At 41.4% G+C, this 23582-nt stretch overlaps 1 protein-coding gene across 4 annotated transcripts in view; it reads left to right on the top strand.

The window, feature by feature from the left end:
• Window positions 1-23582, top strand: part of hspbap1 (hspb associated protein 1) — a 171149-nt gene that overhangs the window by 81498 nt on the left and 66069 nt on the right. For all 4 annotated transcript variants that reach the window (XM_069934805.1, XM_069934806.1, XM_069934804.1 and 1 more), the window contains exon 4: window positions 9410-9546. In XM_069934805.1, coding sequence (XP_069790906.1) covers window positions 9410-9546 — 137 coding nt within the window. The remainder of the gene's footprint in view (window positions 1-9409; window positions 9547-23582) is intronic.

Below are 23582 nucleotides of genomic sequence, written 5' to 3'. Positions count from 1 at the left end.
CACTTCTGGCCAAAATCTTAGAACCTTAAAATCTACATTCAGCAAAGAAGTTGGCCTATAGAAAGTACATTGAATCAGATCTTTATCTTTTTGAGGAATCAATGAAATTGATGCCTCATAAAAAGTTGCTGGTGATGTCTCAGGAAAAACAAAATTTTGAAATACTTTACATAGTTGAGAGGCCAGTACATTAGTAAATAATTTTTAAAATTCCACTGTAAAGCCATCTGGACCTGAGTCCTTGCCAGACTGAAGAGAAAAAATAACTTGGGAAACTTGAAACTCTGAAATTGGAGCTTCCAACGAGTTTTGAGAATATTCATTTGTTGCAAGAATCTATCCTTTGAAACAAAATTATCAGGAAATTCAAATTTGTATAGATTTGAATAGAATTCCTCAAACACTTCATTAATTTCAGCATGATCAAAAGTAAAGTTTCCATTCTTCTTGCGTATCTTTGTAATTTGTCTTTAGATGCCTTAGATAACAACTTGCCTGATTTCTCTCCATGTACATAAAATTGAGATTTAAGTTTAAGTAGTTGATTGTTGATGGAGTAATTTAATAATAAATCATGTTGAGTTTGAGGTTATTCTCTTATAAAGATCCACACTAGGCATGTTGTGTCTATCCCGTGCAGCTCCTTAGTTTGTGCTTGTGTGGTCTCTGCAGCCCCACACATATTCACATTCTTTTCTAGTGTCAAATCTTTTTCACACAACAGTCTTTCTTTAAGACCATTATCTGGGATTCTGCAAACTATTCTGTCTCTAATGAATGAGTTTTTCAAATCTCCAAATTCACAGGACCTACTCAGTGTGTGAAGCTCGGCTAAATATTTGTCAAAGCTCATTCCTTGTTTCCGGTCACAGGAGAAAAACTTGAATATCTCAAATGTGACATTTTTACTTGGAACAAAATACTCCTCAAATTTTGTCATCAGAGTGTCCAATGTGAAAGCTGTCTCATCAATATATCCAAGGCATCTTCACCTTAGAAATAGAGACGTCTTCCATTTTTCATCGTTCTCTCCCACTCCACCAGCCTCTAAATAAATGTTGAATTGCTGATTGAAGCGTTTCCAATTATCGGTTAGATTCCCAGTAGACTCCATCAGTGTGGGAGGACTTAACTTAACCATGAAGGGAACTATTGTCTTTTCCTACTTACACAATTCTGACATCATGTTATATTTGTTCCTTGAAGAACAACCTTGCATGATTTTAACACAAACTACTTTATTTTTTGAGCTGATTAAACTGACAATGCACTCGATTTCTGTCATAGACTACTTTTGTCCCCACGCTAGCAGCACGCATTTCCTACTGGGCAAGGTAGTTCTTTATTATACGTACATAATAACACACTTACCTCATCTGGTCATGAAATTCCTCTCAACCTTTGCTCCAACCCCAATTTTCCACTGTAAAGTTATTGAATTGAAATGTTTGTCACATGTACAGAAATATAGTGAGACAATTAGTTATGCCTTTCATACATCATCAGCTCGGAAATATTTGCCAGTCTGATGCCATTTTGGATCCACAGAAAACAGTATCAATTAATCATAACAGTGTTATAACGTGTAGCTTCAATGTGAGCGTTAACGTTAACGCGGCAGGCACGCTTAGGGCTGATCAGGACCTGGGGTCGAATCCCAGGCTGTCTGGAAGGAATTTGTATGTTCTACCCGTGTCTATGTGTGTTTTCTTTGGGGGCTTTGCTTTCCTCCCACTGTTCATAAAGGTAACAGGGGTGTAGGTAAATTTGGTGCCAGAGTTGTGGGCCGAAATGGCCTGTTACCATGCTGTAGGTCTAAAAAATATTAAATATAAAATAGACAACAGCCTTTTGACAGCTCTTATCATTGTTGCAAAAATATTCCTGTAAACATTTTCTGGATCCTCTCGAGGACCTTGATATTCTTCCTAAAGTGCAGTGGCCCAGTTTGGATACAAAACTTAAGAGTGTTCAAATAACTTCTGGATTTATCACTTTGAAATAGTCACCAAACTATCCAGTAGGGAATTGAGGAGGAATCAAGACCAGTCAGTAAGTGGTAAGCATGTGGATCTTATTTCTGTAATGAGTTGCTGAGGCAAATAAAGGGAATGGATTTTTGAGGAGTGGTGATTTAGGAAGGGGTGTTGAGAAAACACAAGGGAGAGCAAAGAATAGAAAATTTGGCATTGCTGACTTCTGTCTTAGTGTACCAATTGGGGAAATGTGAAATTACTCACAAATCACAGATCAAGAAACACTGATGATTGTTTGTCTTTTAAATATAGCATGCTGAAGTGCTCTGCAGGGAGGGATTAATTTTAAATGGTCTTTTAGATTGGCCTTTCCCAGCTGTTTACATTTGTCTTGCAATTGGTTGTTCCTTAATCTGCCATTTGGGAGTCAAACCGCCCTTAGCCCGTTTAAGGACAACTTCACGGACAAAGTGTCATGTTGCACTGCAGCAGCGTCCTTGACAACTAAATTATTTTAAAAATTAATTTAGACCTACAGCAAGGTAACAGGCAATTTTGGCCCACAAGTCTGCCAAAATTTACACCCAAATAACCTCCACAGTTTCAAACAGTGGGAGGAAACTGGAGGAAAACCACTCAGACAAACGGAGAACGTAAAACTCCTTACAGACAGCGCAGGATTCAAACTCCTGGCCAGATTGCTGGTGCTGTAAAGGCAACCCAAATTGTAATAAATCACATGGTAATTTTTTTAAAAATCCACCAAGCAACTGATCTGCAATAGCATTAGTTAACGCCAATTCTTAAGTCACAGTACGAATTTATATCAAAGATAAAGCAGGCTGAATGGTTCCTCTATGGAAGAGTTGTGTTTGCTCAGTTTCTTTTGCCACTCCACTTAGTAAATTGGAATTGCTGGGGCAGACAACTTTATTGGTATGGACAAGATAGGCTGAAGGGTCTGTGTCACTGCTGAAAAACTCTATCATTCCACCACTGAAGGCAGCAAGAGTTAACCATGCAATATGGAGTGGATGTTGCATGTGAACCTGGAGATTGCAGCTTTCACTGAAGTATATTTAAGAACCATTTCTGCTTATGGGATAGTTTCTTATTGCCTATGTGGGATTTGAAGTCTCAACCTCCAGATCATTAGGCCAGTGCGAAACTCCATTATACGATGAGAATAAAGCTGGAGATGAGTAACTTTTATATTATAGCTTTTTTCATTCTGGATCAATGCTCATTGCAGCTGCTCTGGAGAGTTTCATTTGAAGCATTGATATCTTTTCGTAGATTATTTCACTAGAGCTTTAAGTTTTGTTTTCTTAGGCATGTTTTTGGTACATTTAGTCCTAAATGTCACTTGAATGAATTGCCAACAAAAAATTTACATCAAACACGATCAAGCCTCTCTTGACCAGAGGAAGCATAAGATCAGCAGATTGAGGAAATATTCAAAGAAGGTTTATCTTTGATGAGGTACCTTCACTTTGTTTCACCCCACCAGCTTCTTCCTCCACCACATCATTTGTTGAAATTTCTGCCAATTACGTTGTAATCCCACTACCAGTTACTTCAACCCCTCTCCATCACTTTCAGAATTTTGCAGGGACTGCTTTATCCATGACTTCTTGGTTCACTCTTCCTGTGATACCATCAGCTGCAACTGGCGCAAAACTTGCTGCTTCACCTTCTCTCTCACTCTACTCAGGCCCATAAATCGACCTTCTAGGCAAGGCAGATTTTTACACATAACTCCTCCAACTTCGTACTTACCATTCAATGCAGCCTCCTCTATATTGGTGAGAACAAATGCAAATAAGGTGACTGCTCTGCTGAGCACCGGAGCTTTCAAGATTCCTTTATTGTAATGCATTAGTACAGAACATGTAATGTTACATGAAATTGCCTTCTGCCTGCCGTTAGGCAGACAAAGAGTCACCATTAGTGTTGACTGGCGCTCCTTCCTTACAAGTAAGAGAGAATTAAAAGAGAGACCCTTCAGAGTCGCTGAGTGTCCGTGGAATCACCTCCTGCAGCCTCTGTACCAGGTTCCTATGAGTCGAGCTCCAGCAGCCCGCATCTTGTGTGGGTCCCCTGACTGCAGGTCGCCAGCAGCCTGTGTGGGTCCCTCAGCTGCTGAGCCTCTCACTGGTCTCCTGCTATGGTCACCATCCTGTGTTCTGCCACAGTCTGCAACCACTAGTGGTAGTTGTCCTGCACAAGTGACACCATCTTGTACCCAGACCTCTATGGTTACATCCAGCATCAGAACCAGGCAGTTGAATCCTTTGGAGCAGCACTGTGACTCCACTTTCCCGGGTCTGCACCAATGGCAGCGCTGGTGTTACAGCAGCTCTGACATCAATGCCTCCAGCTTCTGGTCACCAGCTAATTTCAAAGTTCAAATTTATTGTCAGAGTACATAAATAACATCACATACAACCCTGAGATTCCTTTTTCTTGCAGGCCAGGCAGAATTTCTACCCATTACCAGGATTGGATCAAACATCTCATATTCCTCCTGTATAATGTAAAACCAATGCATGAACATTGAATTTTCCAGTCCAGTTAACCCCACTACTTTTCTGTTTCATGCTTTCCATCGGGCCTTTACTTCCTGTACTCAGTTTTCTATCAGTACCCCAGTTTCCAATGTTCTCTTCCCTTACCCATTTCACAACCTGAGCCTCCATAATGTTTTCTAGTATCTTAAATTTAATTTTTTTTAAAATGCACGGTAACAGCCCTTTTGGCTCACGAGCCCATGCCGCCTAATGACAGCTAATTGACCTACAACCCTGATGCATTTTGAACAGTGGGAAGAAACCGGAGCTCTCGGAGGAAACCCACGCAGACACTTGGAGAATGTACAAACTCCTTCAGACAGCACGGGATTGGAACCCCTGTCTCAATTGCTGGTGCTGTTATGCTAATCATGTCACTCAGCATCTTATTACCTCTTAGTTACCCTCCAGCTCTTTCAACCCAGATGCTTTAATGCTTGGTATCTCCCCATTATGTTTTATTTTCAAAACAGGGTCCTGGCCCAATGTTTTAATTGACCATTTCTCTTCCTCAATGCTGTCTGACTTATTGAGTACCCACTCTTTGTTTATAGTCATAGAGTTTTATAGCATAATGTCCATGCCGACCAAATTGCTTGTGCAAGCGAGTCACAGTTTACAGTGTTCAGTCCTTATCTAATAAACCTTTCTTATCTATATACTTGTCTAAATGTTTTAAAGCATTACAATTATGCCCACCTCTACAGCTTCTGAGGGTAGCCTGTTCCATATACTGTGAAAAAAATTGTCTCTAAGGTCCTTTTTAAATCCTTCCTCTCTCACCTTAAATTTGTACCCTTTAGTTTTAAATCCACCCCCATCTGAGAGAAAAGATAGTTATTTACCTTATTTATGTCCCTTGTGATTTTGCAAACCTCAATAATGTCTCCCCTCAGCCTCCTATGCTCCAGAGAATAAAATCACAGCCTCTCTAGTCTCCCCTTCTAATTCAAACCTCCCAGCACTTGTGATTTTGTATTCTGTCTTACTGTTTGTTTAGTTTCTGATCACCATCATTTTATTTTACACTCTATTAATAAAGTTTAAGTTTTTATGAACTATAAAACTCCATCAGGAAGCTTGAACTAACTTGTATGGTTATTGCAGATCATATATATGCAGTAAAAGTGCTTTCCAGCAGAATTATTGCTCATTAAAATGTGAAAATGTCTCAGAAGTCACAGGAAGGTATTAATAAAAATAGAGTCTTCATATCAAATTTTATTTTTCATATTTTGATTAAAATTGATACTGAAATTATATCAGGACAATAATGTGCAAGCAATATTGTCAACTTTCTCTTCCTCTTTAAGGGATAAGTGGGAGCTCTTGCTGAATCACAAACCAATTTCCCCAAGCAACCTTCAGTTTTTAGAAACAGACTTTTTTTTCTCTTCCATGGATGGAAAGGGATTGAGGTGATAGAAAAGGACCAAAGATTTGGTGTTCCTTCTTTGCATCTTTGGGAAGGTTTCAATGTCTCTTTGACCTTCTGTATTAAATTTGTGTGCTTATGTAATAGATCAGAAAATGGCAGTTCAGCCCACAATGTTGTGGTTCTCAACCTTTTTTCCCTACTTACCACCTTAAGTCATCCCTTACTAACCACAGAGCACCTTTGGCATAGGTGCTCTGTGATTAGTAATGGATGACTTAAGGTGGTGAGTGGAAAAAATAAAGGTTGAGAACCACTGCCCTAATGAAGTGCTGGTGTTTTCCAAGAACTGTTCAGTTGTCCCAAATATTGACCTGTCCTCATTCTCTTTTGAAAGTTGCTGTCATATCCAGAATCCTTTTAAACTATTCTAGATTATCATAACTCCTTCCATTTAAAACAGTCCCTCCATTTGCATCGCATGATCTTGCCAAATACCTTAAACCTGCCAGCTTTTGAACCCCCCAAGCACTGGAAATGGTCTGCAGACACTGGGATCAAGAGTAATACACAATTTTTTTGGTAATATACATCAATTATGTATTGCATTCAAAATGGTGTCTTTTGCAGTCTCTTAAATAGTATTTTGGTGCTGATGTTTTGCAAAAGAGTTTGGATATGGAATGGGCTTGTGGTCTGTGCAAGGAATGAGTTAAAAAATGTCAGGATATGTAAAAACATTCAGAACCTGGTACAAGCTAACATTTTTAATGAGAAGTAACCAACACATGATCTAATTCTGCTGGCAGCCTTTATGTTAAAAATCATTCCTAAATGACATCAGAATGATTGCACCTAGCAAACTGGTTTGTGTAATTTCCCTTAAGACCAGATTATTAACAATCAAACAAAATATAAACTTTTGATAGAAGCTTGATGTCAGTGAAAGAAGGTGCCGAGCATTATTGGAGACATTTAAATTATTATTTTAGAAAGGGCAGGGGAATAGAAACAGAGAGGGCAATAGAAAGTCAAGTCGAGTTGTGATATTTGTGTCTTTGGAGATTGGGTGGTGCAATGATTAGTTCAATCTTGTCAGTGTACTTGGGCTGAAATCCAGGCAGCTGATTTAATAAACACATCCTTTCTCCATCTCTGTGGAGATCTAGTGTGAATGAAAGAAGCATCAGCTGTGGCACAGCGGAGAAATGATGGAGCTAATAAGCGGGTAGGAAAAGGAGATGATCAGTCATTTTAGGTGGCTTCCGAAAAAAAACAATTTGTGTGCTTTTAGTGGTTTTCATGACCTCAATGTCTCCCAGAGTATTTTACATCCACTGAAGTATGCTTAAAGTGCAGACGTCATAATGTTGGAAGTACAATGGGAAATTTGCACACTGCAAGGACTCACAAGCAGCAGAGTATTGTTGAGCTAAATTACTTTTTTGAGTAGTTTTGCTTGAATGAACCTATAATCTAGATTTCAGGAAAAATGCCCCTTTTGTAATTCAGATAGGACCCTCAAATATTTCAGATGCTCCTGAGAGAGCAGTTGGGTGACCCTTTTAAGATTTTCGCCAAAAGGGTTCTCTAAGTCTTTTAGAGGTTTGAACAATAAAGGTTACACTGATGCATTGCTCGGCTCTTGGGTTATGCTCCCAGAAATGAGAGCCCTAATGGAATCAACCTTTAAAGGGGCCATTATAGCATAACATAGAGGAATATGTTACGAGCTGGCAGGGCAAGAGTAGCCATTGATAGGGACTGACAGCATTTGTCCTTGTGTAGGCTGTCCATTCAGATCCCAGACAATGATCTGTTGGAAATGATGTTGGAAATTATGGAAGCTGCTTGACCATTCCACCCTCTTCCCCCCTTTCTTTCGCCCTCCCCCCCCCCCCCCCCCCACCTTTCCACCCCCAACCATTGTCTGGCTGCACAGGCTTCCCTGCCCAGAGAAAATTTATTGATAATGAGCTCAATACTGGCTACTGAGCCAACTGCATGTGACATCACTTTTGGTCCAACTTGTCCATGCTAACTATCCAAATAAGGCATGTAGAAGTTTATACATTATGAGGGACATAGAAACTTGATATAAATATGAAGGTTAACTATTTTTTCCTTGTGTCAATCCAGAATTTGGCTTTTCTAAGTGCATTACCTTGTGCCAGTCTGGATTAAATTGGAAATGTCTCTGCTCTGCCAACCTTACAGCTGATCAATGCCTTGTAGGGAGATCTATGAGCCGAGGACAGTAGCTTCCAGCATCTCCACTAGGAAATGATAGAGATAATAGTATCTGAGGGGCATTGCCACACCTCAGCAGACTTCATCTCAGAGCTGACTGGCATTGGTGCATCTAACACCTTTTGTCATGAACATTCTCTCCACATTCAGCTGTGGACAATTCATTGCTCAAAGAGAGCTAAGGATGGTTAGGAATTGGTTCCAGATTCTCAGTGCAGCAATTGGGTTGGCAGGAGTTTGTAAAAGATTAAAAAACAATGCTGGAGAAATTCAGCTGGTCAAACTGCACTTTATACAGCAAAGATAAAGATACATAACCAACATTTCAGGTTTGAGCCCTTCATCAAGTTATGAACCTGGCACTCGAACAGAATGGTAGGGGGAGAGGGGCAAGGGGAGGTCCAAAGGCAAGAGGTGATAGGTGGATAAGGGAGGGAGGGCACACCAGCAAGTAGGGGAGGAGGGCTGGCTCTGTGAAAGAAATGGGGTGGAGAGCTGGAGGAAAGGAGGGAGAACAGACAGTGCCCAGACAGAAAATCAAGAGTTGTTCCTGCAATTTACAGGTAGTCTTGATGGGATAGTACATTTGGTCATGGGCAGACATGGGAGTGGGGCGCAGAATTGGTGGTTGGCCACTGGGAGATCCCTGTCACTGATGTGGACAGAGCAAAGGTGCAAATGAAGTGATCTCCCAGTCTGCTTCTGGTCCCTCCGATGTCGGGAAGGCCACAATAGAAGTACTGGATACAGAGATAACTTCTGCGGATACTGAAGTGAAGTGCTGCTTCACTTGGAAGAACTGTTTGGGGCTCCAAATCGTGGTGAAGGAGGAGATTTGGGTGCAAGTATGGCACAGGGGAAGATGCTGGGGGGGAGACAGGGAGATTGGTGGGGAGGGACGAGTGAGTCATGGAGGGAGCAGTCCCTACAGAAGGCTGAAAGGGGAAGATGTGTCGAGTAATGGGATCATGTTACAATTGGCAGAATTTATGTTTTGTGCCAGATGCCCAGAGCCCGGGTTCCTGGAACAACATCAGCGATTACCAGCACAGTAATGCACATTGCACTGCCTTTTTATTGAGTGCACGGGGACTGCATGCCAATGAGTGTTTGGACCAGAGAATCAATGCATTTAAGAGAGGCAGAGGTGTAACTGCAGCTGTTGTACATTGCATTTGAAGAGAACAAAGGCTTGGATAATCAATAAAGTTGCATTGACCTGCATATTTCTTTAGTAGGATGTAATCTGGGCGGACTTTGGGTTCCCTGGAAGAGATGGACGAGAAAGCACTCTGTGGATTGGCAGTGAAGCAGCAAACACCCCTTGTCATCTTGATTCTTATGGATACAATCTGGTGTTACAAGTGCAAGGAAGGTACGACTAAATTTAATTAAAATCTCTATCTCCTGTTGAAAATATTTTACTTCTTGCTAACTCTTTCGTATCTAACAACTAGCTGATTGACTGATTCAATGTGAAAGTGATTTCATCCTCTCTTCCTCTTGACCCTAGAACAGAAGAAAACACCTTTGCCTTGCTCTAATACTCCATTGCTCTAATTGACAATTGTTGTGAGATGAGAGGGGAATCATAAATGTTTACATACCATAGAACACTACAGCACAGAAAACAGGCCATTCGGCCCTTCTAGTCTGTGCTGACTGCTGTTCAGTTGGTCCAATAACCTGCTCCTATTTCATAGCCTGCCAGACCTCTCCCATCACGTATCTATCCAATTTACTCTTAAAACTCAAGATCGAGTCCGCACCTACCACATCAGATGGCAGCTCATTCCACACTCCCACCCTTCTCTGAGTGAAGAAGTTCCCCCAATATTCCCCCTAAACCTTTCACCCTAAACCCATGTCCTCTCGTATTTATCTCTCCTAATCTCAGTGTAAAGTGCCTACTAGTATTTACTCTGTCTATACCCCTCATAATTTTGTAAACCTCTATCAAATCTCCCCTTAGTTTTCTTCATTCCAAATCAATTGACATTTATTTGACTTGATTAGCCAAGGCATCAAAGGTCATGGGGAGAAGGCCTGGCAATGGGGCTGAGTGTGGAAATGGATCAGCTCATGATTAAATGGTGGGCCAAACCAATGGGCTGAATAGCCTATTTCTGCTCCTAAGTCTTATGGTCTATGGTCTTGTTGACTTGCTGAATATGACATGGTATGCTTGTCAATACTCTGTGTTTATCAAAGCTTGCAGGGTATCTTCAATTGGTCATCTGGTTAGGTATTTAAGGCAAGTGAAATAACTATCATAAATTAAATTTGTGGGTGGAGAATTTTATCTGCAGTGAATAAAGACAAATGACATGCTTTACTTGAAATCGTTTTAATAATATGGTACAATGTTAGAGAAACACACGAATAGGACAGAAAAGTGTGTAATGGTTAAATAGTTATTCTGCTGGCAGGTATGCAAGCTGTAATACCAGGTATTGGTGGTAGGATCATTGGATTTGTCATTGTCTCTTGAGACATAGTACTCTAAATTTAAGAAAAGTTTTCATAGCTACATGGATAGGTGCAGGTCATTGGCACTAGGCAGAATAATAGTCCAGTCCAGTCTCGATGACCCAAAGGGCCTGATCCTGTGATGTACTGTTTCATGATTCTCTGGTTCTGAATTTAGTATCTAAATCCAGCATTGGAAGTAATGTTTAAAATGGAAATGGATAAATATTTGAAATGGGGTAAGAGCCAGAACGTGAGACTCATTTGTCAGATGGGTTAGCAACGGAGCATCTTTTAAAGCACTTGTTAATGTTGTAAGATTCTATGAATTAAAATGCTTACTGTCACTTCAGGTTTAATTGTATTTGGGACACTTTCAGTAATATTGTTGATTAATCTCATTGTGATCTGAATTTTTTTTTTGGATTTTGTCCAGTGTATCTTTTATAACGTGACTTGTACGAGACTACTGTACAAAGATGAATTTTCATTTGATTGACGTTTGAGGAAAACACCTGCTAATTTTTTTTCTGGCTACCTGTTCTACGAAAGAAAGTGAATAGGGTTGCCTTTCTGACAGCAATGATATATATGGCTGAGATGTTAACATAATTTTAATGCCATTAAAATATCATTAAAGATCCTCGTAACATTTAAAGATGTGAAAGCAGCATTCGACCAGCTATGCCAGAGATATTTGACACTATATTTGAAATCAACATCCATCAAAAAGACTTTCTCTTACAGTTAGAATTACACTTCATATGTGTGCTTGTGTGAGGGCATCCCAGTCCTAAGATTAGTTTTTCATGGTAGTGTCCATTGGACAATCATTTTCAGTTATTTCAGTAATGCCTGACCTTGCATCAGAATACAAGAAGAGTACAAGAAGAACTACTTGGCAATTGAAGAAGACCATGCTATCAAGCCCTAGATGATATTCAGCCTTTGGCTGTTCAGTGGCAAGTGACATCTACACCCTAATAGTGTCACCAAGGGATGCCTCTGAGAGATGCCAACCACCTACCTGACAGGAATCATTGCTCTTTCGGTGAACCAACAACAGAAATCCCCCAAAGCTTACTCTATCGTCCCTGCATTTTTTTTAGTTATGATTTTATTAGGGAATAGATCTAACAGAATTGTTTGATTACTTTCACTATATGGATGACAGCACTTTCAGAATGTGGTTCACCACTTCAGCCTTGAGCCATTGAGAACAAGCAATACATTTTGGCCTTGCCAGTGATCCTCAGCTCCCCAAAAATAAATAGACAAAGCATTTGGCATGCACAAAAGTGGTTTGCAACCGACTGTGTTGGAAATGAAGCATTGGTGTGTGGATAATGCCAGCTTAAGAGACTTTTCTTTGTTGTAGTTCTTGTAATATATTACTGCAACAGAATTAGAATCAAGTTTAAGTTGATGGGTAAAGAAAATTCAAAATGATGCAGGCAGGAGAGCAGAATAAATTTGAAATCTTCCAGAAAAGATCAGGTTCAATATGCCAACAAGCAATTCTGGCAGTGCAAAGCTTAATGCCACATTTTGAATATGGATTCTCAAGCCTCAACCTTTGCAGACTTTAAGGTTTGGAGAGAACACCTTGTGCTGGTTGTTCCCACTTGTAATTATTTTTGGATTATCAATGGCTTGTCTTTATTTTATTCTGTTCTAGGGAGGATACTACAATTTTATAGCAGTTCATAACTGCATAGAGGGATAATAACATAATTTTAGGGGTTCTTAATAGTTATGTTCATAAAAAGAGAGATTTCTATTGTACTGTATTAAGGCTTGAGTTTAACGTTAGGGTGTGGCGGCACATATCTGACCGCAGGCAAACTGGCTCTGCATTGTTATGGGCATGGCAGCAGAGCAGCTGCGCCAAGATGGCACCACTGGGAGCGTTTACTTTCACACATGTGCACTCGGCTGCACCGTGATATCACCCCCTGCACGTGGGCTGGACTTACGGGCAGCCTTATAAGGAGCCGCGCAGTATGTTTGAATAAAACCATTGGAAGTGCAAGCGACTTTCAGTGTACAGTCCCTCATTTCACTTCCCCTTGTAGCTACCTCTACAATTGGTGACCCCGATGAGTCCAGGCGATTCGGGACTCTACACCATGGATGCTGCAGCAGTCAACGCAGTGGCTTTAAAACTGTCAACTTTCTGGATGCTTCACCCTTGCATTTGGTTTGAGGAAGCAGAAGCGCAATTTCACATCAGACAGATTACCTCCCACTTGACAATGTTTCACCATGTCATCAGCTCCCTAGACCAAGAGACCGCAGCCAGAGTCGACAACCGGATACACGACCCTCCAGAGGAAGGTAATTACCCAGCCTTCAACACTCTCCTCCTAAGCACTTTTGGCCTGTCCAGATGACAGCGCGCTGCCAGGTTCATGCACCTGTACTGCTTAGGAGACAGAGCACCATCCGCCTTTATGGATGAGGTGCTCGCAGTAGCAGAGGATCACAAGCCATATCTCATGTTTGAGCAGGCTTTCCTGGAACAGATGCCAGACAACATAAAACTGCTGTTGGCGGACAAAGATTTCTCAGATCCATGTAAGGTTGAGGCCAGCGCAGAAGTCTTGTGGTGCACAAAACGCAAAAATGAGTCTGCCATGAACCAGTTGACTCATTTCCATCCTGTCAGCAGACCGGGCCCCACCCAAATCGAGCAAAACCACGCCTCAGCAAACCAGCAGAGGCAACAAACACTAGCTGGTGTTTTTACCACTAACGCTGGGGGCGCTCATGCAAAAATGCAGGCAGCCCTGCTCGTTTTTGGAAAACACCAAGGCCAGCGACGACTGGCCACACCAATGGCCTATTGCACATCATCAGCAAGGCGAGTGTCCAGCGATTCCTAGTCAACACGGGCGCTGAACTCGGTGTCATTCTCCCAATTGTTCTGGAGACGTGAACACATCTACGAGGTCCCACCCTCTGGGCAGTAGACAACACTGCCATCAAGACCTTTGGCACATGCAACATCCAAATACAACTCGGCAGAGAAAATTTCCGGAAGAATTTCACGCTTGGTGCTGTGGACACACCACTCCTTTCTACGCAGTCTTTCTACGAGTGCACAGCCTGCTGGTAAACGTGAAGGTCAAACGCCTGGTCCATGCCCAGACATTCCAAACCATCCAGCTTAAAGCAATCAACACTCATAATGCAGGTGTGGCCACAATGAGCGCCCCAAAAGACAAATACAGCTGCATCCTGGATGAATTCCCTTCCATCCTCAGGCCACAGTTTACCTCCAGTATGCCACGCCATGGGGTGCAACATCACATCCTGATTCAGGGCCCCCCACTCCACTCCAAAGCCAGACAGTTTCATCTGGATAAACTGCAACTGGCCAAAGAAGAATTTTCTTGGATGGACATAGTCCGCAGGTCAAACAGTCCATGGGCTTCCCCACTTCACATGGTCCTTAAGTCCTCAGGCAGGTGGCAGCCCTGCAGAGATTACCGCCAACTCAATGACTCCACCATGCCTGACCTCTATCCGGTCCTGCCTATACAAGACTTCATGGCCAACCTGCATGGCGCAAAGGTTTTCTCAAAGGTCAATCTAGTGCGAGGCTATCACCAGATCCCTGTCCACCCAGACGACATTGGGAAGATGGCCATCATCACCCCTTTCAGACTCTTTGAATTCCTTCAAATGCTGTTTAGCCTCAAGAACGCGACGCAAACTTTCCAGCGCTTGATGGATGTAGTGGACAGAGACTTGGACTGTGTGTTCATCTATTTGGATGACATACTCATTGCCAGCAAGGATCATGAAGAACACAAAAGAGCACCTCCGCAGACACTACACGCGCCAGTCCGACTTTGGCCTCACAGCCAACTTGGCAAAGTGCCAGTTTGGGAAAGAGTCCATACAATTCCTGGGCCACACTATTACTGCAGATGGGGCAACATCATCAATGCAAAAAGTCGCAGCCATTCGCCAGTTTGCCCATCCTAACAAAGGCCTCTAGAAATTCACCGGGATGGTTAATTTATGCAACTACTTCATCTCAGGGGCAGCACACATTATGCGTCCCCATTCGCCATGATGTCGGCCAAACTCAAGATCCAAGCTTGGACAGAGGAGGCCAACATGGCTTTCACCATAACTAAAAATGCTCTGGTCAACGCCACCTTGCTGAAACACCCTAGATCAGATGTAGCTACGGTCCTCACTGTCAATGCATCAGGGGTGTCCTTGAACAGTCCATTGATGGTCAGTGGAAGCCATTTGCCTTTTCCAGCCACCACCTATGCCCCCCACTGGAGCTTAAATACAGCGTGTTTGACAGGGAGCTCCTGGCACTCTACCTTACCATTAGACATTTCCACTATTTCCTTAAGGACAGGCCATTCACAGTTTTTACCGACCACAAGCCCCTCACAAACGCATTCTCTATGGTCAAGGATTTCTGATCAGCGTGCCAGCAAAGTCATCTATCATAGATATCGGAATTCACCACCGCCATCCGGCACCTCTCTGGTAAGGACAACGTAGTAGCCGACACTCTCTCTTGGCCCACCATCCAAACCTTGTCCCTCAGGTTGAACTATTCCCAGCTGATGTGAGTCCAAAGAGAAGGATGAGGAAACTCAGGCTTTCTGCACAGCCATCACAGCAGGACAACTCCAGCACAATGCTGTGCGACTCTTCCACTGGCTCACCATGCCCGGTTGTACCACAGCAATGGAGGCACCAAGTTTTCTATGCCATTCATGATCTTGCCCACCCATCCATAAAGACCACAACCCACATGGTGGCAGAATGGTTTGTATGGCACACCTTGAGGAAGCAGGTTGCCCAGCTAGTCCGCAATTACACCCAGTGTCAGACCTCCAAGGACCACTGACATATGAAGACCTCCATTCATCAGTTTGACCCTCTGCAAAGACAATTTGATCATATACATTCAACAATGTTGGCCCACTATCTGTCTCCCAGGACACCTGGTATCTGCTAACAGTGGTCGATCGCACCACAAGATGGCCGGAAGCCATCCTACTAAAAGACACTTCCACTGATTCTTGCACCAGGGCACTACTCATGCATTGAATTGAGAGGTTTGGGATACCAGTTCACATTACCATGGACAGAGGTGCACAGTTTACATTGGCACTGTGAACACAGCTAGCAACTCTCCTTGGTGTTCAGCTGCACCACACTGCCGCTTACCACCCACAAACCAATGGCCTTGTCGAATGCTTCCACCGCTGCCCGAAGTCAGCTCTCATGACCCATTTAACCAGCCCCAACTGGGTAGATGAGCTCCCCTGGGTCCTCCTGGGCATCTGAATTGCACCAAAAGTTATGGTGCCCCATTTACACTGCCAGATGAATTTTCCCCACCGTCCCAGATTCGGATGCCAAGGGAAGAGCAGCATTACAGAAACTACGGGACAGGTTATCTTCCTTGACACCGCCCTTACCCTTGCACCATAGGTGCTGGCCTATGTCCATTCCTCAGGACTTATTAACCGCAGACTTTGTTTTTGTTTGCCTTGGACAAAGACCCTAAGAAGGCCTGTACAAAGTCCTCCGCAGGACAGGCAAAACTTTCACGCTGGACATTGGAGGTAGGAAAAAAACTGTTCATGCTGACTGGCTGAACCCCACACACCTTGACCTCAGCCAGCCAATAACGCCAGCGCAGTTCAAACACCGGGGACGATCTCCCAAGGGTCTGGCTCCACCATGATCAGGGGTAATGGAATGCTAACGCTAGTTCTTGCATGGTTGTGTGGTGGCGCACATCCGAATGCAGGCAAAACATCTCCGTATTGTTACGGCCGCGGCAGCAGAGCAGCCGTGTCAAGATGGCGCCACTGGGTGTGTCTTCTTCCACGATCGAGCGGGCTGCACACGTGCACTTGGCTGTGCCATGATGTCACCCCCTGAGCGTGGGCGGGACTTACGGGCAGCCTTATAAGGACTTACGGGCTGTTTGAATAAAACCCTTGGAAGTGCAAGTGACTTACAGTGTGCAGTCCCTCATTTCACTTCCCCATGTAGCTACCGTTACAAGGGCTTAAAAAGGGCCATGGAATGTTCTTAGTAAGTAGGGTTAGGGAAAACCCCAAGGCATTTTATACCTGTGTGAGAAACAAGAGATTATCTAACAAGAGAGTAGATCCACTTAAGGACAAAGATGGAAATGTATGCATGCCAGCGGAAATGGGTTAAGTCCTTAAAGAGATTTGCCAAGGACAGGGGATATGGATGGTTGTGAGATTAGGATGTATGTTGCTGTTGAGAAGGAGGTTATGTTGGGTATCATGAAAAAAATGAAGGTGGATAGTCTCCAGAGCCTGATGGGATCTTTCCAGATGCTGAAAAATGTTGGATCTTTGACTGATTTGTATCTTCTTTAACCATGGCCAAAATGCTGGAAGACTGGATATTAGGAAAGATAAGAAGGACAAACCTGGAAAATGATAGGCCAGTGAACCTTGCGTCAGTGATAGGGAAATTATTAGAGAAGATTTGTAGGATTTAACATCTTACATCACCAAGAGAGATGAGACATTCTACTGAAATAATGCGATAACAGCTGCAGTCAGCCCTTTGGATTTTCTGCTTACAGCCAGAAAACAGAAGTGGTAACTGAGCAGGAGGGCCATCACTCAAGCCAATTGCTACAACTCACTAATTAATATTTTCCAGCTTCTCCGTTCCTGGTAATCATGAACAAAGAGAACAATGGAAATGCAATACACTACTTGTTTTGGAAATTGACTGACTTCAGTACCTGGATCGCACTTTGAAGCATAGCTGTGGATTTCATCCTCTTTATTCAGATAGGTCCCCTTTCATCGTGCAGAGTCGATGTTGCGGAATTTCTTACTAAAGTGGGATTAGCATTAGCATGAGGTCTTGCAGTGATTCAAGAGACGTATCCATTGCCATCACTTTGTGGATATTTAGCAAAGCTGAGGAATTAGAGAAATTAGGTTTTGCAAAGAGATATTTTTGTTCTGAAAAATATTTGACAAAGATTCAAAACATGTTTTTCTCTAATGTGAAGATGTGAAGCAATAGGAATGGGTGCTGTCAAAGATCTTGTTTGGTGGATCAGTGTGTTTCATGGAGTCTTTTGTTGGGAAGATTTTGTTAAATTAGAAAAGGTTGGCAATCAGAATTTTTAACCAGGATAAATGCATGATAACACACACTTGAGGACATGTGTTTTAAGATGAAGGAGTTTGAGTGGGGAGTGGATTTTAGGGATGTGTGCAGAGCATACTTTGAAACATTTAAAAGGTTCACAAGACCACAAGATATTGGAGCAGAAGTAGCACATCGAGTCTGCTCCACCTTTCTATCATTAGCTGATCCATCCTCCCATTCAGCCCTATTTCCCACTCTTCTCCCCATAATCCTTGATACCCTGACCAGTCAAAAACCTGTCAATCTCTGCCTTAAGTACATCCAATTATCTCACTTCCACAGCTGCCTGTGGCAACAAGTTCCACAGACTCTCAGTCCTCTGACTAAAGGATTTTTGTTCTGTAATCTCTGTTTTAAATTGAGGCCCTTTTATCCTGAGGTTCTGCCCTCTTGTCCTAGACTTCCCTATCATGGGAAGCAATCTTGCCACATATATAGGCCTAACAGCAATCAAAATGACACAATGAGGTCCCCCCTCATCCTTCTGTACTCCAACGAGTACATTCCAAGAATCAACAATTATTTCTCATATTCTAACCTTTCATTCCTGGTATCATTCCAGTAAATCTTCTCTGAATTCTCTCCAATCCCACCATGTCTTTTCTCAAATAAGGGGCCCAAAACTGTACACAGTACTCCAAGTGAGGTCTCATCATTGCCCTATAGAGTCTGAAAATTATATTCCTGCTCTTATAAGCTATTCCTCGAGAAATGAATTGTAAATTGCATTTACTTTCTTCACCACTGACACATTCTGGAAGTTAACCTTTAGGGTAGCTTACACCTCTGAATTTTGACTTTTCTCCCCATCTAAATATAGTCGGCCTGTCTATTTCTTCTACCGTGCATGACTGTACCCTTTCCAACATTGCATTTTATCTGCCACCTCTTTTCCCTTTCTCCTAATCTATCTAATATAGGTGCGTGAATATGAGGGGAAGGGAGGGATATCATGAGCAGGCATTTGAGTTTTATTTTGATTAGGACATCATGTTCGGCACCGACATGTGGGCCGAAAGACCTGTTTCTTTGCTGTACTGCTCTGTTATCAAAACTCCTGGCCTGAAATCTTTTGTTGCCAATTTACAGCACTGAATCGAGCTGTTTGGTTCAGTGTTCTTCACACCTCACTAATTTGCTTAATATCCCTCTTTTGCCATATTATTTTTTATTCCTTTTCCCTTTATCTGCTTATTATCTAACTTCTTAAATGGATCAATAGGAACAATAAAAATAATTCCTTTTTTCATCGTATGTGTTCAGAGAAAATTTGGGCCTGCGATCACAGAAGGGTGTCGAGTTGTTCTTCTATTTTAACAGTGTTGTTTGCACCTTAATGAGGTTTCCAGAAATCCCATACATTTTCTTCAAAGGCCAAATCCTCTGAGCTGTCTTGTCAGTTTCAGCTATGAAAGGTATCACTGTCTCAGGTGCAGACTAATACTATTCTTTTAATCTATTACAAATTCCTGCAGCTGGAGTTGTTTGGTATTGAATATGCTCCTTCAACAGCATGTTCTCAAAGGGACATACCACAGTGCAAGCAGCATTCTTCCAGCAACTGAAGGGCACTACTACTATACTACCTTCCACAAAAAATGGTTGGGGGAAGGGGCAAGGGGAGAGGGAGCGGAATGCGAGAGTGTTTCCAGGTGGTCAAAAATGTAAAGAACAATGTCTGCAGGAGGCGTCATCTTTGTTCAAGAGGGCTTTTGGCCCCTTCAGGGTAATACCCAGGCATTCCTGGCAGAAGATTACATGTAAGGATGAAAGCTATACATTAATGCGGTCTATGAACACCTGCATTTAAGGAAGCCTGCAAAAGAATGCAAATCCCCATGTCTGCTCTGCCTCCATTTGGTCTGATCAAAAGATTGATCAAGTCTCCTCTTGGATATGGAATGCAGATAGCCTCTGTAATGTCGCGGTGATGGCATCATGTTGATGTAGTGGAGATCAGTGGCAGCACCCTGCAGAGATTTGAAGTGGGGAAGCTTCAAATCCTCGCTTCCATTGCCAAGCTGTGTGTCAAGGTGTATTTGCAGTTTATAGGTGATTACGGGCCTGTACAGAATCAAATTACAGAATGATTCTAATGATCCAAAAACTATTCTACAGACGTTCTCCAATATCCAAAAAAAAATTTTCAGCTGAGACAAATTGAAAAAGGTTGAGATTTTTTTACCCACTGTGCTCAAGTGGGGCTACAGAGAATCAGTTTTACAAAGGAGACATTTGTCCACAGGTTAGGGTTAAGGAGAACACTGATTATTTATTTATAAATTGTAAATTTTTTTTGCCATGTGATAATTTGAATTGAATACTGCGCTCTCTCCCCACCTGACCAACTGAGCCGTGCTTTCTCTCCGACCGACTGACCGAGCCACACTTTTTTCCTGCCCCCCCGAGGTGCATGCTCTCCCCGCCCGCCCAAGCCTCGTGCTCTCCCCACACCCCTGAGCCACGCCCTCTGTCAAATACCCTTTCAGTGGGGTTGCTGAAATTCTGCTGGAGAACAATCCCTGGGACCATACAAGCAATCTCTTACCATTTACAGGTGAGCTGAGACCTCGGGTTCCCAGGCAGGAGCAGAGACCCCGGGCTCCCAGGCAGGATTGGCGACCGTGGTGGTGAGGTGCCTGGGATCGGCAACAGCCGATACAAGTATTCTGGTGATGCTACAGGGCTGCTTAAAGAAATTCCTCGATTATCCAAAAAGTCTGTGTAATCGATATAGGCCATATCCTTAATATTTTGGATAATCGGAAACATGCTATATTTGTGAATGTAATTTTTAAGAACAGCGAGGTTGAAAATATCAATGGTGATAGTTTGGTAATGGTAGGACTCTTGAAATTTGGGAATTTTACACTGGAAAGTTGCACTGTTACAAACAAAAATCCCATAGAAAACTCAGGAATTGAACTTTTTGACAAGTGGAAGACTTTCAAAAATGAATGCAATGTTGCTCTACTTCAGGTTAAACAGATATTTTTGTTTCAACGATACACCAGTCTTTTTTTTTATTTTTCACGCTATGAACAAATTAACCAAAATACACACAAACATTTCCCTCATGAATATACAGTGTCATTTTCTCCCCTTTTCCCCGCCTCCCTTCCCTCCCTCCTTCCCACCCCCCTCCCTACCCACTAAATGTTCAACATATACAATAAACCCATTAAACAATGTCATCACACAATGAAAATAAACAAGAAAATTGTGTCATCTACTTTTACACACTGGGTCAGTTCATTTCGTCTTCTTCTCATTCTATCATTTTAGAGGGTTAAATAAATGGGATCCAACATTATCAGATAGATGTTTTCGCTGTAAGAAGGAAACGGGAACAACAGTACATGTAATTTAGGCATGTGAGAAAGTGGAAAAATTTTGGGAAGATCTAAATCAGGTATTAAATAAAATCACAAAAAGCAACAAACCAAAAAATCCAGAGATTTTTCTTCTAATTAATATAAGAAGTAAAGAATTAGGCCTCAAACTGGATGAAGCACAAAAAAGATTTATTATGATAGCCTTAGCTGTAGCAAAAAAATGTATAATGTCAACCTGGAAATTTGAAGAGAGCCTGAGACTACAGCAATGGTACATAGAAATTAATAAATGTATTCCATTGGAAAAAATAACATATAATTTAAAAAATAAAGTCACATTATTTGAACAAATTTGGGAACCGTACATGGAACGCAACAGAGAGGGCCTACCACGGACCTCCACACCAGTCATTTTTGAAGTTGTATATCCCCATGTTTGCTCTGCCTGCAATTTACATTTAAATTTTAGTCACAGCACAGTAGTGAAGAAGCCAGTTCCAACCATTTACATCCATGCAATCCAATTACACCCAAACTAACCTAAACCCTGTACATTTTTGGAGGGTGGTAGGAAACTAGAGCAGCCAGGAAAAATCTACACAGGCATGGGGAAAACGTACAAACTCCTTGGATTTGAACCTAGGTCGCAATAATGTTGTGCTAAACGCTGCGCTAACAGTTCTATAAATTGTTACATTCCTTCATTTTACTTGGAAAAGTTGGAAAGGAATAGTAATTAAATTAGAAGCTGATTTCATTCCCCTATTTATTGTTATCTGTTTCCCTTTTTCTTTCCCAGTATTTTTCTCTCTTTTACATTTTTAATCATTAAGATTATTTGAAATTTTTGGACAATATCCCCTCCAGCTGCATATTTTAAGAAATAATCTTTATGAATTGACCTTCCTTAGATTAGTTCATAGGTGCTAGTTATCCTTCGTAGTTCAGTCATGGCAGTTTCCCATTAAATGGCTGCATCATTCTGGATTTCTTCACAATCATTTACAGAAAGACTTACAAACTGTCCTAAAATGAACTGGACAAGATGGTAGTGAACACCACCCAGAATTGTTGTATTTTTTTTCAGATGAAGCTTCACTTTGTTTTTGGTGTTGTTGGGTAGAGAGTTTAAGTATTGAGGTTCAGTTTTATTGAAGAAGCACCAATTTATTTCCAAGACTAAATGTTACTTTGCTCAGGGGAGATTCTGAGGTAGTGGTGTTCCTTGAATTCTTTTTGTTTGCAGGTTTTGGAGCAGTACATTTTGAAGTTGGTGAACATTGCAAGAGCAGAGGTTAGATTGTGCACAATGAAGTTACATTATGCATGATATGCATCTTAATTTTATTTACCTTTCATGGTTCCGGATCCTTTCATATAAATTTCATATCTGAGTTATAATATTTTCACATGATTTTCAGGCTTAACAGATCATTGAAGCGAATAATCTAGATTTCCACCAACTTTTGTCTGAAGAAATGCTTTGTAAAGTCACCCCTGAGTGAAATTATGCATTTTTGTTCTGAACGTTTCCATCCAAGGAAATTTATTTTTTTCCATCTTTAGTCAAACTACTCAATTTGGACACTCATTAATTTTCTGCATTCAAGAAAATATAGGCCATTGATTGGCACAGAAAAGAGGAGATATAAGTGTAGCAGTGGCTTTAGATGCAGTAAAAGCATTTGGTTGGTTAGAATGGGACTTTTTATTTAAAGTTCTTGAAAAGTTTGAACTGGAGCAAACATTTACAAATTGGATTAAAGCCTTGTAAAATGACAAAAAGCCAAAGTGGTAACAAATGGACAAGTTTCTGATTCTTTTTCAATTAACTAGATCCACTTGTCACCAGCTTTATTTATTTTAGCAGTAGAACCATTGGCAGAATTGATACGGTCTGATTCTGATATTAAAGGTTTTAGAGAAGAATATAAGATTAATCTATTTGCAGATAATGTAATAATTTATTTGACGAAACTGAAAAGTTCATTACATAAATTATATTCAAAATTAAAAGAATATAGAATAGTATCTGGGTAAAAGGTAAATTGGGATAAAAGTAAGATTATGCTTCTTACTAGGGGTGATTATACAGAGTAAAGGAGATACCCAATTTAAATGGCCAGCGAATAGAATAAAATATTTAGGGATACGAATAGACAATTACAAAAAAAAATATTTAAATTGAATTATAATCCTTCACATAAGAAAAATGATGAAGATATTTTAAAATGGATGGAATTGCCTATAACTTTATTGAAAAGAGTTAATTGTATAAAACTGAATATTTTCTGAGGTTATTTTTCAAACATTGTCTATATTTATTCCACAGAAACATTTTCATGACTTGAATAAATATGTTAGAAAGTTTCTTTGGAAGAGCAAGATGTCGAGGGTCTCATTAGAA

The sequence above is a fragment of the Narcine bancroftii genome, chromosome 4, assembly GCF_036971445.1.
Source record: "Narcine bancroftii isolate sNarBan1 chromosome 4, sNarBan1.hap1, whole genome shotgun sequence".
In the NCBI taxonomy this organism is placed as follows: Eukaryota; Metazoa; Chordata; class Chondrichthyes; order Torpediniformes; family Narcinidae; genus Narcine; species Narcine bancroftii.
This window is presented reverse-complemented; position numbering and strand designations above follow the sequence as displayed.